Source organism: Lemur catta, chromosome 5 (genome assembly GCF_020740605.2).
Source record: "Lemur catta isolate mLemCat1 chromosome 5, mLemCat1.pri, whole genome shotgun sequence".
In the NCBI taxonomy this organism is placed as follows: Eukaryota; Metazoa; Chordata; class Mammalia; order Primates; family Lemuridae; genus Lemur; species Lemur catta.
Window position 1 is genome coordinate 16,827,990 of NC_059132.1, and position 24,999 is coordinate 16,852,988.

Here is a 24,999-nt window from a genome sequence, read left to right on the forward strand (position 1 = left end):
CCCTTTCCACTCCTTTCCCAGCCCTCGCTCCCATCTTCCGGCTGCCAGCTCTGCAGACACTCACTCTCCAAACCAGACACTACCAAGTTTCGGGAGGGACACAGAGGCCGGCCCTGATCCTCCCCTGACATAGCCACCCTTGGGGTGTGAAAACCCACCAGGTTCCAGCCACCGTCTCACTTCAACCTCCCAAGGCCTTTGCCCCACTTGAAAAAGACTAGGCAGAGAAGCAAACCATCCGCAGAAAAGGGAAGGCACCAGATGCTGCTGTCCACTGGCAGCACCGATGTCCAGCACTCACCAAACACATGAACCGTGCTGTGGGACTTATCTGTATCAATTCATTGTGTCCTCCCGGAAGCCCAATGAGATCAGGTCACTTATTGCATTTTTAAGGGTGGGGAACTGAAGCACAGAGAACTGTGGGAGCTGACTCAAAGCCACAAAGGAGATGAGACAGGATTTAGCTTCTAAGATTCAGCTCCTTGAACATCACACTCTATTGCACTCTAGCTTTGAAATGACAGGAGGAAGTGGCTTTTAAAAACGTGTATGTACAGATGTTCACCATCACTAATTTTGGGGGAAATGCAATCAAAACCACAATGAGATACTAATTCACACCCCTTGTGATGGCTACTATTGGAAAAAACAAAAACAAATGTAATAAGCATTTGTGAGGATGTGGAGAAACTGAAACCCTTGTGTATTCCGGTGGGAACTGGGAATGCAGCCATTGTGGAAAACAGCAGGGCAGGTCCTCAAAAAACTAAACATAGTTACCATTTGATCCAGCAATTCTTCCTTTGGGTATATACCTAAAAGAAATGAAAGCAGGGTCTTCAAGAGATACCAGTGTATCCATCCATGATCATAGCAGCATTACTCACGACAGTCAAAATGTGGAAACAACCCTAGCGTCCACTGATGGATGAACAGATAAGCAGAATGTGGAATGTGGTCTGTCCACACCATGGAATATGATTCAGCCTTAAAAAAGTATAAGGTGCCGTTACATGCTGCGATATGGATGAACTTTGAGGATATTACGCTAACTGAAATAGCCAGTCACAAAAAGACAAATATATAAGATTTCACCTATATTAAGTACTTAGAGTAGTCAAAATCATAGCTAGAGACAGAAAGTAGAATGGTGGCTGCTAGGGGTTGGGGGTGGGAGGAGGGGTGGGGAATTGCTATCTAATGGGTATAGAGTCTCGGTTTTGCAGGATGAAAAGAGTTCTGGAGACGGGTGATCGTGGTGATTGCACGATAATATGAATGTACTTAACACCACTGAACTGTACATTTAAAAATGGTTAAAATGGAGAAGTTTATGTCATGTATATTTTACCACCATGAAAAATAAATTAAGTTTTTCAATAGTAAACAGGAAAAATATCTGTGTAATAAACCTCAGAATCTTTATTATTGTAATTACAGTAGGAATTATCCTGAATAACAATCTAATAAAAAAAAAAAAACTGGGGGTTGGTTACATTTCTGGACTTCTGGGACCGAGAGAACACTTGCAAATGGATAAAGTGCCATGGATTTTGCTTGGTCTGTATGCCAAGCCAAAGAGGTGATTAGCGGGCTTCAACTACAGATTTCTAATCAGAAAGTTAAAAAAAAAAAATCAGCCTTGGTCAAAGAGAAAAGGAACAAAGGGCCAATAAAGCCAGGGGTGATACAATAAAAGCTGGGTTTTGCTGCGTACGGAGCCCTTGGAGCTCTCCAGCGCTGCATTCTTGCCCGTGAACGTGTTCTCAGAAAGCGAGGGTTTTCATGACGTCATCGGGCTATTGCATTGCACTGATAACGCATCATTCAACGCCGCACGGTCCCTCACAAAGGCAGGCAGTGCCTCTGAAGGAAAACGGGGACATTTGGGAGGACATAATCCAGGAGTCATTAGCAATTAGATCTGAACTGTCCTGGTACACTGGCCTCTCCTTCCCACGTAATCTGGCCTTTTTATCTCCCCAGTGAGCTAGGATACTGGGAATGCCGGACAGTGGGACTCTTTCTTTCTTGAAAAGGCCTCTGTGCTCACATTCCCAAATAGCTACAGATCCTAAGAGGGCAGCAGGCAAAGAGGAAACTGGAGAGGAGGCCTTGGCAGGGGGAGGCCTGGGTTCAGTGCCTGGTGGGTCACTGCAACCCTGCCTGCTCTGCACGCCCTGGCCCGGCTGCCAATCCCCCGGGCCACACCTCCTGTCCCCACCGCCCTACAGAGCAGGTCTGTGGGATCCGGCTGTGGGCTCCAGGAAGGAGGCAGGAACTTCCTCCAGCGCCTGAATTCCAGCCGCTGCACCCTGGAGAGTGCGAGAGCTTAACTAATTCTCAAATCAGGACACGCAGACAAATGCTCTGAGAAATGGCAGGGAACCCAACGAGCGTTAGTGATGTTACATCAACACGCGCCAACTACCTTGAAGAGACCACGCAGCCCTGGCAAGCGCTAGCCTGTGGAGCCAAGAGAGCTCCGGACTGAAACCTCAGCCCTCTTGCCAGCTTCCTGTGTGACCTTGGTAAGTTCCCCTAACCTCTCTGGGCCTCAGCTGCCTCCTCTGGGAGGTGAGCACAAGGGAACAAGTAAATGTACGTAAAACCCCTCAGTCCACTGCGGCTGTCACTACTGCTGGCTGAGGTTTCCACAGCCCCTGACAAGATTTTTGAACTTTATTGTCACTTTATTCCTGTTTGAATATGAAATCGTAACCAAATGATAACATTGTAGTGTCTTCCTCCTGGAGGCAAATCAAGAGTAATTTGGGGAGAAGGGAAGAGACAGGGAGTGGGTTCAGAAATAACATCCTCACATAAAAAGCATGACAGAAAACTCCGTGACTGCCTAAAATCTCACAAGCACAGCAAAGGTTGGAAGGGCTCTGACACAGTCAGCGTTCAATGAAAGCGGGATGTCCCTTTTGCCAACTCGAGAAGCCCCCAGCTGCTCTGCCCGGCTGCCCATAATTCCCTCCTTCCTTTTCAAGGTACCAGGGAAGGTTCTGAGCCTACCACAGACGGAGAAGGCAGACCACCCTCACCCTGACCTCCGGGGCTGAATCCCCTGCTGTCACAGCAGTCTGGCCTAACCTTAGAGTCCCAAAGCCACTCCGCCCCCAGCCAGCTCCCAAAGGCCCCAGATGCACTCAGATACGGGAGCCAGCTCCAGGAGGCAGCCGGGACTGGTACAGCAGGTTTCTGGCGCTCAAGCTGTTAGCAATACGGAAACACATTTTGTTTTTCAGAGCTAGGTGATGGGCAGCGTCCTTGCAATCCCCACGGGCACCTGGCTCTCCCTCTACCAACGCGATGAAGACAGTCTGTCTAGGGCTTCTGGAATCTTTGTTTGGTTTCTGTTGGGTCAACACTTGCTGGTTTGGCAAATAGCAATCGCAAGCCTCGCATGGAAAATCACGGTAGCAAACTCTGAGAAACGTTGGGGGAAAGGACTCTTGGGTGTTTCATGGTCCAGTAGTCCTATTCTCTAACGCCTCCTGCCTGAAAAGAGGGAGGCCTGAGCATTCCAGCTGCCCTGGGTTTGGGGTCAGGCCTGAGGCTGGAAAACTGTCCTTTAGGCTGTTTCTCTACAACAGGAGGAATCACAGGCTGTGGAGTCCTCCTGGGACAGACAGGGAGCTGCGCTTCCACTGGCAACACCTCGGCCCCAAGCGGGCGGACTGTGCCTGCTGCCAGTCAGAGCCTTGGCCTCTCCCTGGGTCTAACGTTTCCCCTCTGGCTGCAAACTTGACCTAGGGGTTCAGGCTGACCAGAAGAAGAGTCAGAAAGTGGCAGCTTCTTCATGGGAAGCATCCATTCACCACCCCTACTCTGTGGCTTTCCCATCGCTGCTCGGACCCCTTCCCCTGTATTCATCATTTATTAGTACGGACCTCAGGCAAAACTCCGTGCTGGGCCTGGGGAGCCCGGACAGGATGCCTCGCCGTTCCCTGGAGCCCTCAGACAGGAAAACACAACTGCTACGCAGCAGATTCGCATGAGGAGGATGCACAGAGGCCCCTACACAGGCTAGGATGAAGAAGCCAGGAAGGCTGCTAGGAAGAGGTGGCCATTTAGCCGGAGTAGGCTGGGGTGGCAGCGCAGGGAGGGAGGGTCAGCAGGCGAGGGCACACGGGGCTTATGCAAAGGCAAGAGAAAGCCGGGGAGCAGGGAGGGAAGTGAGAGGTTTTCAAGAGTAAAGTACACTAGGATCACTGGGGCAGTGTATTAAACGAGCAGATTCCCCACTTGGATGATGATTCAGTAGGTATAAAGTTGGGGCCCACGAATCTGCATTTTATAAGCTCCTTGGGGGAGTCTAACGTAGGAGGTCTGTGGACCACACAGAAACCCTGCTTTGAAGGAATGGAAAAAAAAAAAAGCTATTTGTGGCTTTGATGGAATATTGGTTTATTTTCCTGGAATGTTCCCAAAGGGACTTTGGACAGCTCACTAATGACTCGTTCTTCAGTCATGTTACACAGACATACATACCAACATCAAACAAGCTGGAAGCGGACCCAGGGAGGGCATCGGCAGCCTCACCCACGCCGATGGACTGGATGGCCTGTCTCCCAAGCTGGCTGGTGAGGGCGCGTTATCTCAGGAATGCGCTGGGGCAAGGTCCGTCCTTTCGCCGAAACGCTGTGCACAGGTGAACCGGGGCCTGGCGAGGGCAGTGTCCTAACCTCTGATGGGAAAGCCCTCTGGAATCTGGCCACACCTCCTCGCCACCCTCATGCCAGGAAAGGTGAGGCGTTTCACAGGCCTCTCACGGGCTCTGCCTGCAGCCATGGCTGGCTCCCTGCCTCTCCGGTCCCCAGTCCTGCACCTGGAGCCCACCTCTGCTGTCCCCAGGACTGCCCCAGGCTCAGGCTCCCCACCCCTGACCCAAGGCATCATTCCGTCAGTCCCCTGGCAGCGACATTTCTGCTCTGTTCAAAGCTATCCCAGGGAGCCTCCCACTTACTTCGCTGCCCCAAGTCCTTGCAGGAAGTTTACTGGAGACCCCAGCTCCTCCTAGACTTGTTTCCCGAGGACTAGAATCCCGCCTCTGTGATCTCCGCCCGGTGTCTGCTGGGCCACCCTCATTACTTATTAGACCGACAAGCTCTACCAAGAGGGTCCCCACCTCTGACTGCCCCATGTCCCCCGAATTCCATGTTCTGCAGCCCTGGTAGGATTCCTGCATAGCCTACCTCTGCTCTGACCTTTGGCACCTGACCGCGCCAGTGGACCCACTGTGGCCTCAGGACCTTGCGTTTTCTCAGCAGGTGTGCAGCCCTAGCAACTGAGCTCCATCGCCCCACCCCGCTTCAATCCCTTGTCCCACGCGGGGCTCTGGGAATGAGCTGAGAAGCTCCTTTCCTTAGATAGTGTTTATAACTGGTTGTAAAAACCCACTGTTGATCGATACCACAAGTATGCGGTGTGCCCTAGATCGGAACGAGAATGAGGCACAGGCAGCCACAAAAGAAAAAAAGAAAAACAGGCTACGCAAACAGAAGCAGCAGTGAGTGGTGAGTGCCACTCCCATGCTAACACGTGCGAGTGCCACTGGGGATCTGGGTGAAATGTGAGTTCTGATTCGGGGGTCTGGGGTGCAGCCTGGGAGTCTGCATTTCTCACAGACTTCCAGGCGATGCTGCCGTGCTGGTCCACGGCCCACACTGGAGGAGCAAGAGGGCAGGAGTCACACAAATGAATAGGGCTTTGCCACAGGGGTTTGAGGGCAGCAGCAGAGTTCAGAACAGAACACGTGCTCAGATCCAGGAGCCATCGGGCCCTGCTAATTGCCACGAGCATGCAGAACACGTTACTCTGGAAGTTCTGAGAAAGAATGTCCTAAGGATGCCAAGTGCCCATGACCACTTGGGTCACCTACAGACTAATGCTGTTGATAGTATAATAACTATTAACACTTTTGAGTCTTTATTATGAGCCTTACTCTCTGTTAAGTGCTTTAAATGAGATAATCCATGCTTAATCCTCACAATAACCCTTCTAAGTAGATGGCTGTTTAAGTGCACGAGCCACACAACCTGAGCGCAAATCCTGGCTTTGCCCCTTTCCAGCTGTGTGACCTTGGCCAAATGACTTAGCCTCTCTGTGCCTCCACACTCTCATCTCTACATGCGGATAGTAACAGTACCTCTCTCAGAAGGTTGGTGTGATGGTTAGTTAAGCTAATAAATATAAAACACTTAGAGCAGTGCTCGGCATTCAATAAAGCCTTGGTTATTGTTTTATTACTCTTAGCCTTATTTGCATAAAGGAAACCAAGGCTCAGAAAAAATTAAGCAGCTCACCCAAAATCACACAGCTGGTAAGAGGCAGAATTGACTCATAAACGAGGGTTTCAGGAGGGAGCAGAAACCATGCGGTGGGTGGGCAGAGGGATAGAGGGAGGTGCAGGGAGAAGCTGCTGCCTCACTTCCTCCCGGCCTCCCAGCTGCAGCTCCCACCTGCCCCGAAGCAGGTGCCACTATGCCTTTCCTCAGATTCCTTTGAACTCTCTAACCTCTTTGGAGAGCCATCCTGAATGGGCCTCTGGTGCCTTTGACCAGAAACGGGCCTGACTTAACTGCAGACCCCTTCCTGCTGGGAGCAGGGAGGGAGACAGATGACGGATGCCTCGTGGAGCAAGTGGCATACGTGCTGCCTGGGAGGGGAGGTGGGCTGTCAACACAGGTGGGGCCAGGGAGCCGCAGTTCGGTGGGGAGAACTGCAAAGTGCACGCATGCTTGGGAACTGCCACCAACCCAGGCAGGCTAGAAGCAGAGGACCAATGAAGACAGCTCAGTAACCAGGGCTGACAATTACTGGCACCTATAAGGGCGTTGGGCACACATATTTTGCACTGTTTATTCAGTTTAATCCTTATAAAAAAACTGCATGTAGTAGTGATGTTATGTAAGGGGACAGCTTTGGTTCTTAGGATATTCACACTAAAGTATTTAGCATGAAAAAGACACAAAATCTCCAACTTTCTTTTTTTTTTTTTTTTTTGAGACAGGGTCTCACTCCGTTGCCCAGGCTGGAGTTCAGTGGCCCAAACATAGCTCACGGTAACCTCGAACTCCTGGGCACAAGCAATACTCCCACCTCAGCCTCCCAAGGAGCCGGAACTGTAGGCGGGTGCCACCATACCCAGCTAATTTTTTAAAAATTTAGTTTGTAAAGGCAGGGTCTTGCTGTGTTGCCCAGGCTAGTCTTGAACTCCTGGGCTCAAGCAACCCTCCCAAAGTGCTGGGATACAGGCATAAGCCACCACACCCAGTCCCAACTTACTCATAAATGGTGTGTGCATATATATACACACACACATATATGTATACATAAATACATCTACGTAATTTATAAATCCTATAAATTATGTGTATAATTTATATATCTCTGAATACATAAAATATACTCAGATATATAAATGGCATATGTACATATATATACCTTAAATGGTTTATATATAAGCAACTTTATATTTATTAAATATATTCAGACATAGAATAAGAATATAAAGTAAATGGGTAATACATAAAAGTTGGTAATGAACTGATAAAAATATTCTAAAATGTAATCTGGTGGCATATATAAAAATCTAAATGTGCATACACTTCAGCTTATCATTTTCTTTCTATATTATCCAAGGCATTACCCAGAGACTGCACAAGACGTCTTGTGCAAAGATATCATCACTGTGTTTTCATAATAGCAAAATATGGGCAAACAAATTCAATTTTTAACATGAGAAGATTCTTTGTGTGAATGTCACATTATATCAATTTGATGAACTATTATATATCAGTTAAAATTAAAAAGTCAAGAATGATTTTAAAAAATTGGTAATTCTGGATAAAGGGTATATGGGAACTTTTTGTACTACGCTTGCAACTTTCCTGTAAGTTTAAAATTATACCAAAATTAAAAAATATGCATGGGAAAAGTCTTTTTTAAACACTTAAAAATAGTATGACGTAAACATTATTATCCCCATCCTACAGATGAAGAAAGTGAGGAAAGTATGAGAGACTTAGAAAATGGCAGTGGGACCAGCTTTGAGAAGCTCAGAAGGGTGTCCCTCGGCACCCGGGGACGTTACTCCCTGAAGGGTGAGAGGGGAGGGGTGGTCAGCACTGGGTTACGTGAGACTGGTCCCAAATCAGACCACAAGTTGGCCAACAGAGGGAAAGGCCTGTCATCTGGTCTCTGTTTTCCACTAAGCCTCTGTAGGAATACACAGGAAAGGAATGAGGGAGGTGTCAGAGGCCACAAAATAAAGTGCAGCAGAACTTGGCAGTTAGATGAGGGAAGGAAGAACTGAGAGGGAGGTTTCTGGAAACAGGGGCTGACTATGGGGAGATGGGGAGGGGATGGGTAGATGGGGACCAGGTGGGAGGAAGACCTACATTTCACTGTGTACCTGCCGGACCTTAAGACTGTGAACCAGGCATATGTCATAGTCCTTATAGAGGCAGTTTCTCGTGGTAATGGCAAAAAAAGGCAAGAGGCAAAGGTGTTTGAGACCAGAACTGGATCCAGTTTTCAATCTGCTGTTGTTTGTGGTGCTTGCCGTGACACAGAAATGATGTCCAGCAGATACCTGGACACAGGTGCCTGAGGCTTCATGGCAGAGGAGGTGACTGAAGGCTTGGGGACATGGGACACTACTGGGGAAGAGCAAAGAGGGAGAAGAATGCGAAGTGCCTTCCCCTTCCCTGGGTAAGAATGAACACCATAAAGGAAGGGGGCTGCCAACACTGCCGGACGCTACAGGGAGGCCAAGGAAGACACCGTTATGTGGCTCCGGGTGACACTTCGGGAACTTTCCTCTGAGGCTGATGGTGGGAGGAGGGAGGGAAGGTATGAGGCATGAATGAAGGGTGGAGGCGGTGGGCATGGAACTCTTCTACGTTCTTCAGGTGAAGGGGCATAAAGATTAAGACTTATTCTTGGAGAGGGAACACCTGAGCATGCTGGAGACCAGTCCATGAAATCCGAGGGGAGAGATTTTTTGATACGAGGACCCAGAATTGGACCAGGTTCTGGCAGACGCTGAAGGGACTCTAGTTGAGTCTCTAGCATGATATGCAGTTTGGGACAACAAATCCATTCCCTTGATCACTGGTTCTCAAACCTAAGATTCCATCACACTCACTTGGGGGTTCTTTTTACAAATGTGGAATCTGGTTCCACATCCAGGATCTGCAGTTGAGTCACCCTCTTTAGAGGTTCAGATGCATGTGGTCAACCGAGCCCGCTGCCTCAGGGGGGAAAAAAAAAGAGCTTGCTATTACTACTAGTTCTTGTCCACCACCTGTGATCTATATGGTCCCACTTTCTTGGCGACTCAATGATGCAGGTATGTGCATAAAATCCAAATCAGGTTCAGCAGATGAAAGGCAAGCCCAGCCCTCAGGCTTAACAACTCTAAAATAACTTAGGGTAATTTATCTAAATGCATTACTGCTGCAATGGGAGTTGAAGATTTTCACATTAAGGGGGGAAAAAAGCTCAAATCTCTAATTTGTAACCCATTAGGAAAGAAAAAACAAGATAGGTAGAGAAAAGGGCCAATTGCCAAACATCAAGGTACCTGACATTCCCCCAAATATCTACTTTTCCAACCTCCTGCAACTGCTTTTTTAATACTTCCTGAATCATCTCAATTTTTCCAAGCAGAACTGTATAAGTATTAAGTTTTAAAATGAAATCTGACATTCTGATGGCACTTGTGCCCTTTACAAAGTATTTTCACTTAATCTCACTCTCAATTCTAGAAGGGCCTGTGAGGAAGGCAGATGTTTACCTACAGCTGTGGTTCTCCAATCTCGCTGTAACCTAGAATCAACTAGGGACTGTCTATGGCCCAGGCCATAACCCAGACCAATTAAGCCAGCATCTCTGGGGGTGGGCACGAGTATTTTTAGCACACCTCTCCGGTGATCTGACACTTCCAACATGTAGCAGAAGTTGGGAGCCTCTAGCTGTTCCTATTGTTCCTCCAGCTCCAAAGATGCCTTCTCATTCTCTGTTGGAAAAACGAGATCAAGGGTCCTTATTCCCCCACTGCAGAGCAATAGAAACCAGGGCTTAGGAAGGGTAAGTGACTTGCTAAGAGGAAGGGCCAGAAACAGAATCGAAAACTCCTGACTGAGGAGCACTCCATCCTGGCTGTGTGCTCCCGCTGCATGCCGGCCTCCGAGCTACCCACTAACCCAGAATGGAGAAGCCGAGCGGCTCTTCTGCAGCATAAGGTGCTGTGGACCCTAGGCCAGAGGCGGGGGGGAAGGCATTTCTAAACTTCATCTGTGAGCTGAATCTCCATGCCAGAAGGATGTCAAACAATGGTGGGGGCCAAGAGAGTGCAGAGGTTCAGTGTGGCCAATAAAGATTTGGGAATAATATTGAAATGTTCATAAGCCAATAAAGACCATTTCAACTGGCTACATATACCTGTGCTCAGAAGGTTCTTCAATCTTGGCCAGTTTCTGCCATCCAACCACTAACGAAATAGCTCAGGTCATTCTTGCTACAAACACTTGGCCAGCAGTTCACAGATGTGAGTGGGCAGCAGCATCACCTGGAAGGCTTATTAAAACAGATTGCTGGGCTCCACCCCCCGAGTTTCTGACTCAGTAGATCTGAAGTGGGACATGAGAATCTGTGTTTCTAACAGGTTCTCAGGTGAAGCTGATATACTGGTCTGGAACCGTATTTTAATAACCATTGTACAAGGGCACAAACCGTGGAGGGCCTGGTGACCAGTAAAAACCCAGGGTCTTCCATTGGCTGTTGGCAGTGTTTGTTTCATGCTAGCAATAGAAATAAACCACTTAAGCTGGTTTTGAAACTCCTTGAGCTATAAAGAGACCTCTTAATATTCCTGCCTAGCAAAAGTAGTTGTCCACTGGGAAGAAGTCTATCTTCTTAGGCATGACCAGTTTTTCTAAGAAACATATCTCTCATAGAGAAACAAGAAGACAGTGGTTTATGTCCAAAAAATCTGGTCCTCAAAATCTATGAATTGAGCTAACTATGTAACTATAGAGAAAGCTATAAAATGTACTAGGGAGACTGTAACTGCTGCAGTTAGAACTGCCAGGTCAGTGGCACTTGAATACAATGAGACCTCTAATGTGATTCCCACTAACCCCAGGAGGTAGATTCTAATTTATTCTCATTTTGGAAATGAAGAAATGGAAGCTTGGGAGGGCTTCAGTAACTTGACCAAGGTCACAGAACTAGCAAGTGACAAAAGTATGTAACATTCAAGTAGTGGTCAAGGGGAACAGCCATGGATAAGGGCTCCCTTGAGGGTGGTTGCGAGGATTCCACGAGAGGAAGGATTTGCCCTTCCCCACGCCTCCCTCCCTGCACTTCTTATAGGTGAAGTCGAGAAAGTTCCCAGGGGTATAGGGCAGCTCAGGGAGGGTGTCCTGGCTCAGTTCCATTGAGAAACAGGGAGGGTTATTTCCTCTACTCCTGCCATGGCCATGGCCATATAAATTCTATATATTCTAATTAAAGGAAAAGTCCCTTCTGACTTCTGGAATCCCCTCACATCACCTGCTTCCCTGTGCTTTATTTCTTAATGGGAGGGAAAAAAAGAAAAACCCTATAGGATTTTGCTACCACTCAGGCTTTGGTCAGCAAAAGAACCGAACAATGATATGTTCCTAGCAATGGTGTTTATGCACGGGACCATTTCCTTTAGCCCTCTTAGCATAGGGAAGAGGACCAAGTTACTTCACCTGTAAAACAGGGACAATATAGTACCCCCTCCTACACTATTGTGAGGATTCAGTGAGTCAATATATCAGTTGGTTTTGAAAGTGGCGGGCACAGAGCAGCAGCATCACCTGGGGACCTGCTGGAAATGCACATTCTCAGGCCACACCTGGATTCACTGTCTCAGACTCCAGGTGTTTAACAAGCACCTCCAGGTTCTGGTGCTTCCTCAAGTTTGACAGCCGCTGCTGTTGAATGCAAGCCCTATGAGGACAAGGATTTTTGTTGATTAATTTTTGTTGGATTAATCACTGCGGAATCCCCTGTGCCAGAACAATGCCTGGGGCGTTAGAGGCATGCCATCCGGGAAGTATTTGTTGAATGAATGAACACGTCCAGATGAAACAGGAGAGGAAGGAAACCGAGGCCCCGAGGGCCTGGTACGTCTACTGTATCAGCAGTGTGATCACTAGCTGCGTCTCTCACTAATCTGCAGGAAAGTCTGACTTGGACACTGTTGTTTTCACCATTGCATTCCCAGCACTGAACCCAGCTCATCACAGCAAGCTCTTCATGACACAAAGGTCCCCCTGGCTCCAAATCTAGGTTCACACCACCACTGTCAACAGGTGTCATAGACAAATCTGTTCCCCAGCTTCCTAAGATGGGTAACAGAATTCCAGAGAACACCAAGACCCTGGTCATAATGCAATTTATCTGTTTAACTATTTGCCAGTCTCCATCACCCGTATGTACACCCCACTGCAGCAGGGACTTTGCTCTTTGGTGCACAGCGGAGTACAGGAGCCACTCCATAAATACCTGCTAAGTGAACGGACAACCCCTAGCTGGGTGGGACGTGATAAACACCAATGCCCCTCTGCACCACCACCATGCTAAACTCAGCAGGTCCTCAAACAGCTCTCCAACCGTGCAAAAGGGAAGACCGAGTGAAGGGACATGGTGTCAAAGCAGTTACAAATGAATTCCAGCGACCTCCGGTTCCTGCCTCAGCTCTTTTAGCTCTGCCATGACAACTGCAATTCATTAACCCTGATTCACACACAGCCCTGAGCTGGCAAGAGTCACTGCTTCACTCTAGAAATTCCAAAGAAGGGCTTGCCTCCGATAAGGCGGGGGGGAGTTTATTGATTTATGTAATGAGTGCTGCCAAGGTGGTTTGCAAGCTCTAATATCAACGTGGCTCAGGTGAGCCATGGCCCATCAGGAAGAGACTTGAGTTGGCAAGGAAGAAACAAGGGTTTTAGTTCCTCTGCCAGCGTAGAGGAGGGTAAGTTAGCCTAACTAGCAAGAGCTCCCATTTGAAACCATGATGTGCACTAGGCATGTAGCTAAGACTCGCCATGTTGGGAGTCATCTCGTCCTAACCACAACCTTCGGAGTAGGTCGGTCCTACACTTATCCTCGTTTTACAGCTGAGGAGAAAGAACTGCTTCAAGGTCACTTACTATTTGTAAGAGACAGGGCCAGACTTGACTCAGTGTCCTCTGATGATCGTCATGAAGGTCTTATCTACTGCAGGGAATGGTGTGATGTGTCAAACCAATGTTTGGCTGGAACCGCATACACTTTTTTCTCCAGTGTATAAGGTACATACACTGGATAGGTGTTTCTGGTTTTTTTTTTTTTTCTCTGTAGTTAAAAGTTCCCTTTCCTTTTGGCTTCCCCTCTCTCTCCTCTCTTCCTCTCTCCCAACTCACTGAAAGACTACGGTGGTGACAGGAGCCAGGCTTTGAAATCAGATCTAGATTCAGATTCCAACTCTACCCCTTTCTACCTGTGTGACCTTGAGCTTGTCGCTTCTCTCCATTTGCAAAATGCCAGAAAAATTACGGACGAGCAACAGTACTTAGCATGTGACAGCCACTGGCTAAAAAACCATTAAAAGTCACCATGATTATTTACCATCATTTTCTCCAGGTGCCAGTGACTGTGCTGTTAGTGATGCAAAGACAGACAATGCACTTGTAAGAAATTCCTGGAATACACAGCAAAACGTTCAGGGCCCCGACTATCTAAGAACAGCCGCGACAGATGCGGGATCCAAAGGCTGTCCCAGAGTCATCTCATCCTAGCAGCCACCTGATGCCCGAATCTTGACATTTTATCCCTCCAAGCCCGTTACCCATCAGTGGGTCCCAGGGGCTGCCCAGTGACTAATGGAACAAGGAACCGCCACTGGGCGGGGAGGAAGGCAGCGTGGGGGCCGCCACCAAAACAGGCCCGGGCAACAGCCGGCAGCCGACTGGGGAAAGTCAGCAGCTGCTGTTGGCCTGGTGTCCTCACTGCCAGAGAGTGATGAATGGAGCAAGAGAAGGAAAAAAAGAGCCAACAAAGGTGTCCCTAATCTTGATGCAGCTTCATTTTTTTTTTTTCCTGGCTGACCATTGAGCAAGAACTTAAGCCTCCTTCCCTTTTCTTTGGCAGACATTTGAAACTGAAAGATCCCATTTCTTCCTAACAGCAAGATGTCATGGGTAGAAGCATTGAGGAGGTGATTGGGGGGGGGGGGGGTGGCATGTGACCCACCACCCTTGTCCCTTTTTCTTCCCCTCTTCCCCCACTCTCCACTTCACCCCCTCATCCCTGTCCAGCATCTTTATAGGATGTTCTCCCTACACGATGACAGTTAACGCTTGCCCCCTACCCCCAGTACTTTGGTGAGAAGTTTTCTGCTTAGGAGCTAGAGGTTACACAGCCCGCTGATGGCGGTTTAATAACAAAATGCCGCTGTATCCAGTTTCTTCCTTTTCTCTTCCTTTATCTGACTCTGAAACAGGGATTCGAGGCAGCTGAGAGGTTTGGCAGCCGCAACAACCAGAGCCTTTTGCTGTTCTGCCTAACGGTGTGCGGCCGGCTGCCCTCTCCGTGCTGGGAGAGGCATGGTGAGAGTTTTTCACACGGACGCAGCCCAGATCCAGCCCTCAGCCCTGTCCAAGTGGGAGTGCTTTCCTCACAAATAGTGAGGAGCTGGTGACAGAGATGTCACTGAGCCACTTCTCCAAGTGAAGTGGATCCCTCTTATCCAGAGCCCCTCGCTGAGCTGGAGGCTGCAGATCCTCACCACCTAGAGCTAGATGTGGCTGCAAAGAGCTCTTGATACGCAGGATGGACAGCCACCTGCCAAGAGGTTGGCACCCCCTGTAAATGCCACCAGAACCTGATCAAGGCTTCTTCCATCCAGGGAGCTCTGCGGCAACACGGTGGTCACCTCCAACTTTCACTTATTCTAGCCCTGTCTCTCCTTACCTGCACCTGAACTTGGCATGCCAACCTTCCCGGTAACTAAGGCAACCTGATTCTCTTCCCTTCAAAAGGGCAGTGTTGCTTTCACAGCTACCTGGGACCCCAGGGAATTGGAAAATCAGGTCAGTCTGGCTAAGCCCTCTCCCGGGAAGGGGGAGGCATGGTGACAGAGAGTAGCTGCCCTGGCTATTCACTCCCTGGCTGTTGGGAGCACTTACCCAAGCGACTTGGGAAGGACTGTGAACTCCCCTGCATGCACTGCATCCTGCAGAGTTCCTTTGCCTCCATCATTCTCTTGTCCCCAGAGCTCAGGTTAGTCAGCTGCTCACAGAAGGTAGAGTATATGCCAAACAGTCTCCTGCCACGAGGATCTCACTGGCTTCTCCAGTTAGGGCTCCTTAGTAACATCTCTCCCTGAGACCCACATTAGGTTCGCCCATTACAAAAAGAAATGTTAACTCTCGGCCGGGCGCGGTGGCTCCCGTCTGTAATCCTAGCACTCTAGGAGGCTGAGGCAGGAGGATCGCTCGAGGTCAGGAGTTCGAGACCAGCCTGAGCAAGAGCAGACCCCGTCTCTACTAAAAATAGAAGGAAATAATCTGGACAGCTAAAAATATACATAGAAAAAAATTAGCTGGGCCTGGTGGCACATGCCTGTAGTCCCAGCTACTCAGGAGGCTGAGGCAGAAGGATTGCCTGAGCCCAGGAGTTTGAGGTTGCTGTGAGCTAGGCTGACGCCACGGCACTCTAGGCTGGGCAACAGAGCGAGACTGTGTCTAAAAAAAAAGAAATGTTAACTCTCAAGCCCAGCTGTCAATAGGGTTCTCTAGGGCCCTGAAATGGATTAGGAAGACAGGGCAGAGCCAGACCAGTTCCTTTACCTTCCTTAATTTCCTCATCCGAAGATGGACTTACCCCCACATAGTTGTTGGAAGGATGAAATGAGATCATAACATAAAATGCGTAGCCCAGTGAACAGTAGAGAGTAAACATTCAATAGACGCTAGCCTTTTTTATTACCTGATTCATTTGTGGGTTCCCAAATCTCTTATTTCTTCCTGTTATCTTTACTAATGCTTTTAAACCTCACTTCTTGCTTAGTAAGTGATGCAGGATGCTCCCATACATGATAGATTCCCATGGAATGTGTGGATCTCAAACTCAAGCCTTGGACAAGGAAGACAAGCACTCTAAGAACTTGTATATAGGTATTAGCATTATAGATCATAGGTATTAGTGGATCATTCAGAGAAAAATTATGGAGAACAGAGGCTTTGGATAAATTCTCTGGCAGGCAAGTTATAACTCCCACTTAAGAAAGTGTGTTGGAATACAAATTGGTGGAAAGTGACATTAGTCTGACAATAACCCTAAATCCATTTTAAGTGATTATAAATAGTAATTCACTTACAATCACTGCTACTTTAATCACCCAACATAAGCAAATTCCCATGACACGATCCACAAATGATTGTGACACCACAAATAAAACTTGCTGGTCTACATAGTGAAAAAGGATTACGAACAATAACTCAGCCACAAGCATAAAACATACCCAAATTATTACCATTGATCAGGAGAACCTGGATCTGAATTTTAGGGAAATGTTTACATAAGAGGAAAGAAGACCTTTACTAGACTCAAAGTTGGCATTTATTTGCTGTGTGAGCTTGTCCAGTCACTTGTCTCTGCACCTCCATTTCATTGGCGATATGAGAGCCTTGGATTTCATGACCAAAAAGGTCCATTCCAGCTTCAAAGCTGGGTGGAGGTGTAGCCTCCATTCTACGCAGGTGTTTCACAGGTACTTTCTAATAAAAGTTAAAAGAACTGGCATTCCTAAGAGCCCCCTGCGTGTCAGACCAAGCTAGCTGCCCTACCCATTTTCACTTATTTAATGCTCATAACTATCCCCGATGGTTTCTATGCATGTCCCCATCCATTAGAAGACAAAACCAAGGTTAAGAGAGAATATGTCACTTGCCAAAGTCACTCAGGTAGCAAGAGGCAGATCCAAGATTCCAATATCCACACCTGCCCTCTGGTTGCCCATGACCTGGCCACACCAAAATAGTCACAAGTAAGGGAAATCACGTCTGTCCCAGCCCCATATCCCAAGGTCAAATTCCTTAGGCAGTGGAGCAGAGGTCTTGAGTCCGCAACTAATTCAGTAGGAAATTGAATGAGGCAGTGGTTAGAAACATGGGTTCTGCAGTCAGCCTGCCTGGTGTTCACATCGCAGCTCCATGAAAGTTGAGGAGCTTCACTGAACTTGGCCTCCCTGAGCCTCGGGTAATTCAGGCACCTAGTCCCAGGGCTGTCAGGAGGATTTAAAGAAGTAATCTGTGTAGCCCGATCTCGTCTGATCTCGGAAGAAGTAACCCATGTAAAGCTCTCAGCAGAGTACCTGAATATAGTAAATGCTCAATCATTATCTGCTACCTAGCTACACAGGAGGGCTATCGATGATGACCAGCAGTCTCCAAGCTGATCCATGGCAGGAGTTATGAACAAGTCCCTGAGGCTCCTGAAATTATATGCAAAAAACCTTTGCTTGCACCAGTCTCTGGGAAGAGTCCTGAACCTCTATCAGAGTCTCATAAACGTCTGTGACCTTCATTGAAGGAGATTAAGATCTTTTGACTGCTGTAGACCCAACTTCCTACCATATCAATTTCTGAAATAATAGGGTTAGCAGAAGATCTTCTTGATCATGAGAGAATTTGCTGGGTCCTCTCAGCATGGCCTCTCCAGCCACGTGGGCCTCCAGTACTTATCACACAGAGCCAGAAACTGCCCAGAATTCCCAGGTGGTTCCTACAAGAAGGTCCATAGAACAAACAGGAATCAGGCTGCAGGAACCTTCTCTGGGAGGGTCAGTCCCATTGATCCATTCTTCCTCGGAGAGCAATTGGTACATTTGTTTTTTGCATACCACAAAGTTAAATGCATGGGACACTGGCCCTTTGCTGGGAGCTTCCAGAAGCACCCAGAGTTAATCTGCAAAAGAAGCACAGCTCCAAGGGCTGTTCAGGCCTGAGCCACAGCACCTGATTCCCAAAGGACCCGTCACCTTCTCAGACTGGCCTTGACCCAGGAAGAGCCTGTGGAGCGCCGGAGTCTTTAGTCCAGTGGGCAGGGCCCAAGCTGCCCACTGGACCCTCTCCGGTTGTTGGGACAACCGTCCTTAGGAATTTCGGCCTCCCAGCCTTCCCCTGGATGAGAAGGGGAGAGGGTTGGCAAGGCTGGCTGCTTGGCTGCTCTTCCAACCCCCTGGTGAAAGGGGAAGCTGAAAACTGGATTCCCTACCCCCAGCAGCTCCAGGCCGGACAGCACACAAAATAGTTCAGCCCCAGAGGGAGGAATGTGCCAAGACATTCTTTAGGGTTGGTAACCGGAGACGCTATTTTGTCCTCAGTGGCTAAGAAATCACTTTTCTAACCGAAGGACCATTTGCTTACTTCTTTTAAATTCAGGGGAATAGGCGGGCCTCCCCATGATTCAGGTAAGGAAAAAGCCAAGACAAACACAAACACACACACATACACAAACATACACACACTCAAGGAGTGGAGGGTTTTTTTTAATGATTTTTTGTTCCACAGCATTAACCAGTGGCAGGAATGTAACTACCTTGGCAGTTATCTCCCCACCCTATAACACCCAAAAAGTAAGTTTGGCTCTTTTTAGCTTTGTTAAATGTTTTCCTCCTCTTCCTTACAACCCACCCCCATCTCCCCCTCTACCCCCATGGAGTCAGGAGGGATAAGGAGAGGTAGAGGGTCTGAAATCATATCTGAGAGCTGACAGGTCCTTGGATACCATCTAACCAATCCTCATCTCTCATCCATGGAGCACTCAAACTTCAGAGAGGTCAAGTGATTTGCTCAAGGCCACATAGGCAGGACTAAAAGGCAGAAATCCCTAATGGTGTGTGTTGGAGGGAAATTCCAGAGAACCACAACTCAATGTCCTTCGCTCAGCTCTTATCCAAAGTGTTCAAAGCTGGCAGTAACCCCAAGGGTTGAACTGAGACCCTCAAGGCTCCAAGTTCAGGGACCCCACGCCAACCCAGTGCAGGTGGGAAAACACAGAGGTTCAAAGATGAAGCCTTAAAAACCAATGACTTCTGAGGTCAAGAAGGTGAGGAGCTCAGTCAAGTGCCTGTGTGTTTCTGATGCCTCTCCACTGCCTGCCACTCTGCCACAAAACAAAGGCTGGGGCCTTAGGCTGGCCACAGAAACCAGCTAATTTATGACACTGGGTTTCCCCCCATTTTGCTGTACTTTTTAAGGTCACCTGCTGTTCATATCAATAAATATCACTAGTTTCCCATTTATGAAAATAGTACAAAAATTTTAAAAGTGAGTTGACCTAAGTATTAAATAAGGAACAGGTGGATATAGCAAAAAATTATGAAGGGGGTCCACATAAAACTATAATTCGGGAGAGTGTGTTTTAGCCAAGTCAGTTTTCTACAGAAGGTACATGCTTGCCCTCTTCCAAGGAAAAAGAATTACTGTTGCTTGAGAGAGGCTTCCTATCTAGGTATCACCCCCTCAGAGCCCTAGAGAAGTCCCTAGATGCGTGATTATCAGTGCAGGTGGGAGCTGTCAGCCCTCCAACATGACATCCAATCCAACCGCTAACAGCACACCGGCCTCAGTAATAAGCTACAGGGACCTAAACTGGGGGAGGACATCTAAGCTTGAACTTGCGGCTGCTCTGAAGAGAGGACAAGGAAAGGGGCTACCAAGTTCACCAACACTGTAAGAGAGCTCCGGGGAGTGGGGGAGAACTGTGTCTGGATGACAAGTTTGGAGGTCAGATATTCAGACCTGTAAAGAACTTGGTGTACGCAGAGTGGCAGAAATATCAAAATACTTGAGCAAATCACACTTCGGGGCTTCAAATCTTCTCTTATGTTTTAAAATGGGAGTAGGACTCTGATCTCCCAAGTGTCTTCTAACTTTTAAGGAGTCCCACTATTACTCCTTCCCTTCCAAGCAAACCATGCGTCTAACAAATACGGAAACTGAGGTTGAGAGGTTAAAGTAGCTTGCCTAAGAGACGTTCCCTAGCATTAAAAATTTCTCTTCCCAATTACATTAGTGAGACATTCAGCATGGTGCTGAGCTGAGTAGGCACCTAGGAAATACTGAATGAACCAAGGAGCATAACTGCTCACAAAACCTGCTGAGACTCTCAACTCTCATTTTTTTTCTGCTTCTTTTTTTTTTTTTTAAACCCACATCTTGTACGCTTCCGGGACTCTCCCACCCCAATCCCACAGGATGAAGAGTCCAAGAATTTCACCCAGGTTGCTTTACAGGGAAGCGACCCCCAAGGTCACAGACCAGGTGAAAAGTCCACATTCCTGAACCACTCTGACCACAGACGTGTCAACAAAGAACAACAAAGTGGTCTGGGGGTGGAGAGGTGTTCTCTCTCAGGTGGTAACATGGTGAGGGTGTGTGTGTGTGCAAAGGAATGCCAGGCAGTCAAAGCCGGGAGAAAGTCTGGAGAGCTAAGAGCCACACCGAGCCATCTCGGGCTCCACCTGCCTCAGCAGAATCAGCTCACGCTGCGGCCAGCCTGGTGCCCACCAAGGTCAGGACGCGCCGCTGCAGGGCTGAGGAGCCTGGGCCCCCAGAGAGAAGAAAGGGAGGAGAAAGAGGCGAGGGGCAGGGCTTTACCGGAGGCCTCTCACCTCCATCTGCATCCTAACAGCTTCCAAGTTGCTGCAAGATTCCTGGAGGACCCGTCTCCCTCATCTGCCCTCCCCGTCCTTCATTTCCTCCCCACCCCCGCGCTCCAGGACCCCCCCCCCCCACGCTGTCCCCACGCTGCTCCCGGGCTCTTCTCGGGAGCTACCGAGGCACCTGTCAAAAAACACACCCCAGGCTGCCTTCCCCTCCGCTGAGTGCCCTTCCAGGAGTCTCCCACGGAATCCTGGGTCCCTACCACCCCCTCCAAACCAGATGCCTCCCCCTCCCCCCATGCTGGGGAAAGCCTCCCCGGGAAGACGCGCTTCACCCCGCCAGGTCGCTCCCCAGCCCCCTCCCGACCTCTCCTCCTAAAAGGGGCGGGGGCGGGGCTAGAGCTTAAGGTCAAAACTCTGGGCAGGTGCTGGCTGGGGCCTAAGTCCTGCCTCTGGGGATGGTGCTGGGGGCAGCCTGCGCCAGCTCACCGGTGGTCCCCTCCTCTCTGCAGCCCACTGGGGCAGGAGCAGCGCTCCAGGAGGTGGCATGGGGTGGGGGCACGGAAGACAGCGCAAGAGGCGCGCAGAGCTCCCGCGCCCCCTCCCCAGTCCCGGCCGGGAGCCCCAGGGGCAGGCGGGGGCGTAGGGGCAGAGGGGTTCCCGGGGTCTTACCTGTCCCGCGGGTCGATCCAGCTGGTGGTGCGGTTCGTGTGGTCTATGTAGTAGACCTTGCCGTCGAAGTCGCGCGCCTCCTCCCAACCCTCCGGCAGGGGCAGCTCCGGCCGGGGCATCTTCCCGAGCGCGGCCCGCGCTCCCCCATGCAGCTCCCGGCCGCCGCGGGGGCTCAGCGGCTCCAGCCCGCCGCTTTCAGTCCGGGCGGCCGCCGAGGCACCATGATCCAGGGGGTGGGGGGGTGGCGCCCGCGGATTGGGGGCCCTAGTGGGGGCCGGCCGGGGTGGCGCCGCTGTCCATGCGGCCCTGCGGCCCCGGCTTGGCGCCGCCCGCTCCTCCCGCCGCCGGCCTCTCACGCTGCCATGTGCGCCCGCAGCGGCGCGGTGCGGGCCCGGGTGCGCGCCCGGCCGGCCGGGCAGAGCGGGCCGAGCGCCGCCGCCGCCGCCTGCCCCCCTCCGCGCCGCCGCCTGCCGCCGCCGCCTCCTTCTCCTCCCCCGCGCCGGGCGCCGTCCCTCCGCTCCGCTCCGCGCCTCTGCGCTCGCGGGCTTTGCGACTTCTGCCTCCGCCAGGTGCGGCTCGGGCGGTGCAGGTAGCCGCGCTGCCCCGGAAACGGGAGGCGGAGCGCCGGCCGCCTGGGTTCCCGGCTCCCCTCCCCGCGCCCAGCGCACGAGGGCGGGTCCTCGGGCCCGAGACGCGCCCCCTCGTGGGACAGTCCCAATCGCCGGCCACCCCTACGCTGGCCCTGCCGGGAGAAAGGGACCGCCCCTTACCTGGGTCCCAGGCCCTGAAGGCTAGGCCAAAACCCGCTGTGCCTCTGCTTCCCAATGCTCCCGTAACTCTCCACCCCGAGTCGCCGGGATCTTGGCACAGGTGCCCCAAATCTTAAAACTCCCTGCTTTTCTGTTATACACAATCAGGAGTCAGTCAAGAAGTGGTTAAGTGGAAACATTCTTGCGAATTTGGGAACATAAGTTTTCCAGGATTTCTGGTCCCTTCCCCCAACACACGCACCATCTGTCTCCCTATTCAATCCTCCCCACGTTGTTTCGCCGTTTCGCCTACCCTCCACCACCACCCCATTTGCAAATGTAGCTGTCTCTTCTTAAAGTCCCTAAAATTAGGAGTGCTGTGGATCCGTTTCCCGGGGAGGACTTCCAGAGGGTGTCAGGGAAGCACTTTGTAAAAGTAATAGTAATGATGTTGTTGTTGTTGGCTAAATTGAGTTCTTCCCTGTGACAGGATGTGAGCTAGCAGCTTCACCGTGTGTTCTTTCCTGTGCTACTCCGAGGTAGATACGTTATGGATTTGGGGGAAAGGGATTATGAAAAGAAGAAAGCAAAATTCCATCTTGAAAAAAATTAAAAAGAAGAAATTAAAACAATCAGAGATAATGGTTTCTTGAGAAATTAAAAACTGTGAATTAAATCCAAAAAGGTAGCATGTGCAGCAAGTAGCTCAGATAAAATAAAAAAAAAAGTAGCATGATTAAGGATCAACTGGCGTTGCACTTGCACCTCTCCTCTTAAGTCTGTTTACTGATTAAGAGTTTAACCATTTTTCGTCCTGGACATGTGGCAGGAAGCTGGGCTGGAGGAATGAAGCCCAGCGCAGTACACCCTCTTGTCTGAGCCCCACAGTCTTGCTGAGAAGCCAGCACCCTGTCCTGTGTGGGCCAGGGTGTTGCTGAGCAAGGAGGGAGTCCCAAGTTTGTGGTCTCACCTCCTCTGGATAAAAAAGACCCACCACAGTAAGCCTCACCTCCAAATGCCTTCCCGTAGTTAATGACTTCCCTGAGGCCATACCCTGGAGGTCAGTGTTTGGCCGTCCCTTCCCTCCTTCATTCCATAAATGCCAGGTACCAGAGTGCGGGAAATCCTGCCTCAGGCTGGCCCTCAACACCCAAAAGTAGGAATTTCCCATTCCTCCATGGGGGAATTCCCACAGCCCTCCACACTTCCTCTGCTTGGGCCAAAGCTTCACGATATGAAAACCTCCAATTACTGATTAGCCCAATCGCCCAACAGTGACCCAAGATGGTGCTAGGCACCTCTCACACACCATCTCATTTAAACTTCACAGCAACCCTCTGGAGTAGAGAAAGGTATTTAGTATACCCATTTTACAGATGAGAAAATTTAGGCTCCAAGATGCTAGGTTCTTGGCCAGGGATATAGAACTAACAGGACAGACAGGTCTGCCTGACGCCAGTGCCATGTTCTCAATCATTAACCTATGCTTTCTTTCTTTTTTTAATTACCCTACACCCCAGGACCTCCCCATGGTCTGCAACTGGAACACTATGGATGCTGACAAATGTTTGTCTCTGTTGCTTCACAGTTTTTTTGGCTGAGAAGCCAGAGCTCTGGAATCAAGCTGTTTGGGTCCACCCTATTTTCTAGCCGTGTGACCTTGGGCAACTCGCTTAATGGGCAGTCTCAGTCTTTGATCTGAAAAAAAAATCACATAATAATATAGATTCCTTGGGGCGTGTTGTAAGGGCAAAGTGAGATGAGACACGTGAGGGCTTGGCACTCACGGTGAGCCTTCATCTCAGGGGCTGCCGGGTGGTGCATTTGGAGCACCATGCCTCTATGAAATGCGGATCAATTGAAGTATTTTCTGTTCAAACACAAGTGCGTGAACTTTCCCCTCCTGAAAATTCTCCCTGGTGACTTGTGACAATCCTAATGGCTGATTTTTTTTTTTTTTTTTTTTGGCCTCATTTTCCAACCAAGCCTTCCTATTAGCGTTGATCGTGAAGAGAAAACACCTTTTAGGCTGCCAAGTGCAACTTTCTTTCTAGTCCAGCTGCCCCAACCCTGGCATTTTCCAAATGGCTTGCTCCTTTGGACCTTTAGACCTGGCCTGGGAAAGCAGGAAATAGAGACCAGGGCAGGAATTGACTCCTTAAGGCCTTGGTGTGTCCAAGCTTCTTACCTCCCACCCACCCCCAACAAAAGAATGCCAGGTTATCTCCCGAAGCTGCAAACAGGGTGAGGTAATAAAACAGATGACTGCCTGCCCCATGTGATGGCGGGTGAATCATCCTCAGGCATTCTGCGAGGCTGAGGGCAAACGTGAAAGGGATTAAAGGTAAAACCGGCTCAGCCACGTGATAGGCCGAATTGGACATTATTCTACAGGTGACTGAACTGCAGGAATCTGCACTGAAGACAAGAAGCCCAGGCCTCCCCCTGCCTCCCTCCTGGGGCTCTGTCTGGCCGCCCTCACGCTGAGTTAAAGGAGACAGGCACGGCCAGTGTTGGGCACAGCAGAAGTGACCACAGAGCAGGCTTTTCTAACAAAGAAGGCCACATCCAGATGGCCCAGAGGAATCAATCACCTGAGCCCGGGACAGGTTGTCTTGTTTTTTTTTTAAAACAACGCCCATTCCAATCCTTTCCCCCACTGCAACTGCGGAGAAGAAAGACCATTTCCCACACACATGTTTTAGAACGTTGCAGAGAGGCAGGGTAATCTATGCCATGAAGGTGGCAAAAAGGAGAAATTAAATGTTAAAAGAGAGGAACAGACATGTCGGCAGCAGAGTTTCCTGTTAGCATCTGCATTCTTCCTGGGAATGGAGGCTTTGAGGACCTGTGCCGAGATGTTTCTTCCTGCCT

At 49.6% G+C, this 24,999-nt stretch overlaps 1 protein-coding gene across 1 annotated transcript in view; it reads right to left on the reverse strand.

The window, feature by feature from the left end:
- The window catches only part of WWC1 (WW and C2 domain containing 1), a 142,840-nt gene extending 120,849 nt beyond the window's left edge, over positions 1 to 21,991 (reverse strand). The window contains exon 1 of the mRNA XM_045551216.1: positions 21,377 to 21,991. Coding sequence (XP_045407172.1) covers positions 21,377 to 21,495 — 119 coding nt within the window. The 5' untranslated portion in view covers positions 21,496 to 21,991. The remainder of the gene's footprint in view (positions 1 to 21,376) is intronic.
- Positions 21,992 to 24,999: the final 3,008 nt, after the last annotated feature.